Raw genomic sequence first — 2469 nt, 5'->3', positions numbered from 1 at the left:
AAATCTTCTTGCAATGATGGTGGTCGCCCCCCCTAGCAATAGGGTATCATCTGCAAATTGAGAATGATTTATATTTTTGATGCCATTTTCAAACTTGATGCCCGTAATGAGCCCTGACTGCCTCTTTTGATCAAGAGCACTGCTAAATGATTCTGCCATAAGGATGAAGAGATAAGGGGATAAGGGGCAACCTTGCCTTAATCCTCTTGAGGATTGGAAGGAAGGACCTGGTCTTCCGTTAATGAGGGGGGCGATCCAAGGCCCAGAGATACAGCATCTGATGACATTAATAAAGAGAGATGAGAACCCCATCCTTTGGAGTACTGCAAATAAAAAAGAATGCCTTACCCTGTCAAAGGCATTGGCTAGGTCTAGTTTTAGGATGAAGCCTTTCTCATTCCTTACATGAATTGAATGTATGGCCTCTTGAACTAAAAGAATGGAATCTGAAATTTGTCTGTTTGCTATAAAGCCTCCTTGGTTATCTGAGATCAGCATCGGTAGAAGAGGTTTAAGCCGAGAGGCTATGATTTTAGAGAAGATTTTATATGATGAGTTGCATAAGGATATGGGCCTGAAGCGAGAAAAATTGGATGGCCGATTCTCCTTCGGGATAAGGGCCAAATGGGTAGCATTTGTGTATCCACCTATTTTACCTTTTTTTTGAATCCACTTGATGTATTTTATGAGGTCTTTCTTTATCAACTCCCAGTAATCCCTATAAAAGCTAATAGGGAACCCATCTGGACCAGGAGCCTTGTTGGGATGAAGGGTCCAGATTGCTTCAACAATTTCTTCCTCTTTTATTTCAGCTGTCAACATTTCGTTTAGGTCACCTGTGATTTAAGGATGCAAATGCTGTAATAAGTCTTCATACGTTTCTTCCTCTGGCACCTCAGTTAACAGGTCCTTGAAGTGCTCTGTTGCTGCTTCTTTAATATCTGCTTGCTCCACATGGTTTGTCCCTGCGCTGTCCGAGATAGCAGTGATGGTATTTCTGACTTGTCTAGCAGTGGCTTGCTTGTGGAAGAATGAAGTATTCTTGTCCCCACTTTCCAACCATACTTGTCTTGATTTGGTGCGCCATTTTTCTTCCTCCTGCCTTTTAATTTTGCTCAGTTTGTTGTACAACTCTTCTTCTTGGAGTTTTTTGCTGTGGCAGTAATCATTTTGCTCAATTGCGCTCTGGAGTTCAGCAATTTGTAACTTTAGCTCATGCTTTACCTGTTCTGGCTCCTTGTAGTACATTTTGGCCCATTGTCTAAGCGCTCTTTGCACGTTTTTCAGTTTGCTCTCCCATATGTATCTTGGGGATCCTTCAACATGCTGCCTCCAGGTGAGCTGAATGATATTTCGGGCTGCTTGTTGATCGCTCCAATTCTGATTAAATTTAAAAGGCAGCGGACCAAGGGCGCAGTGGGTGATCAAATCGAGGGTGATTGGATAGTGGTCTGAGGTAGTGAAAGGCAAAATGGCAGAGTTAACAGATGAAAAGGTAGACAAAAGAGAAATGTTCACCAAGAATCTATCCAATCTCTCCATGATATTGTGACTGCCCAGTCTTCGATTGTTCCATGTGAACTTGCGGTTTTTTGGAGTTATGTCTATCAGGTCACCAATATGCATTACATTTTCCATTTGGTTCCTGAATGGGTCTGGCAGAAAATTCCCCCCTCGCTTTTCATTTGCATGGAGGATTAAGTTGAAGTCACCGCCTACGATGGTGTTGTTGCTGTCTCCTTCCAGAATGTGGTTACTTAGAGTTTCCCAGCAATTTCCTTTATCCCTGTAGTGATTGGGGACATATACGTTGAAGATGACAATCTGCTGATGGCTGTTATTTTTCCTCAGGACTGATTTTATCCAATGCTGATCGACTATCTCAGATTCACATTGCCAGTCATTCTGATTCCATATTGTAGTAATGCCTCCCGAAGCTCCTCGCGCTTCACATATGCTTCCTCTGTAGTTTTTATACTTTCCAATGATTTTGCTAATTTCTGTTTCTCTTTGTTTCGTTTCCTGAAGTAAAATGATGGATGGTTTCTCCTGCACTATAAGGTCTGTTAGAGCATTGATTTTAGCGGGGTGCCCAAGTCCCCTGCTGTTCCATGAGAGTATTTTGATCATTTCAAACCAATATTTCGAGAAGGTGCTCTGCCTCCTTTGTCTTTGCTGGCTACTTCTTGATCTTTTGTGGCCTGAATGTAGGATTCTATTGGATGCTGCAGGCCTAGTGCTATGTCTTTTTGCGCGTTTTCATCCCTGTGCTGCTTTATAGTCTTTCTTCCCGGCTTCTTTTGACCATCAAAGGAGGAGCCCTGATCCTTAGAGTTGCTACGGGTAATTCTAGGAGGGAGAGGTTCAGATAGGAGAGGGGGGTGGGCACACGAATGTGGGGAGGAGGACTGATCAGGAGGGGAGGAGGGATGGGCAGAGGGATTCGAGGGGAGAGGGATCGAGGGGGAA

General features: G+C 43.5%; 1 protein-coding gene across 1 annotated transcript; it reads right to left on the bottom strand.

The window, feature by feature from the left end:
* Positions 1 to 843: 843 nt before the first annotated feature.
* Positions 844 to 2130, bottom strand: LOC149181357 (uncharacterized). The gene has a single exon (XM_089414162.1). The coding sequence runs from the start codon at positions 2128 to 2130 to the stop codon at positions 844 to 846; it is 1287 nt and encodes a 428-aa protein (XP_089270288.1).
* Positions 2131 to 2469: the final 339 nt, after the last annotated feature.

This window comes from Pinus tabuliformis, chromosome 3_2, assembly GCF_031772625.1.
Source record: "Pinus tabuliformis cultivar Carrire ecotype Pingquan chromosome 3_2, CPIR1, whole genome shotgun sequence".
NCBI classification, from domain to species: Eukaryota; Viridiplantae; Streptophyta; class Pinopsida; order Pinales; family Pinaceae; genus Pinus; species Pinus tabuliformis.
The sequence above is the reverse complement of the archived record's forward strand: the minus strand, read 5'-3'. Positions and strand labels throughout refer to the sequence as shown.

Bases quoted from the DNA above. Each gene is read 5' to 3' on its own strand.
- LOC149181357 (XM_089414162.1), bottom strand. From the start codon at position 2,130: ATGATCAAAATACTCTCATGGAACAGCAGGGGACTTGGGCACCCCGCT.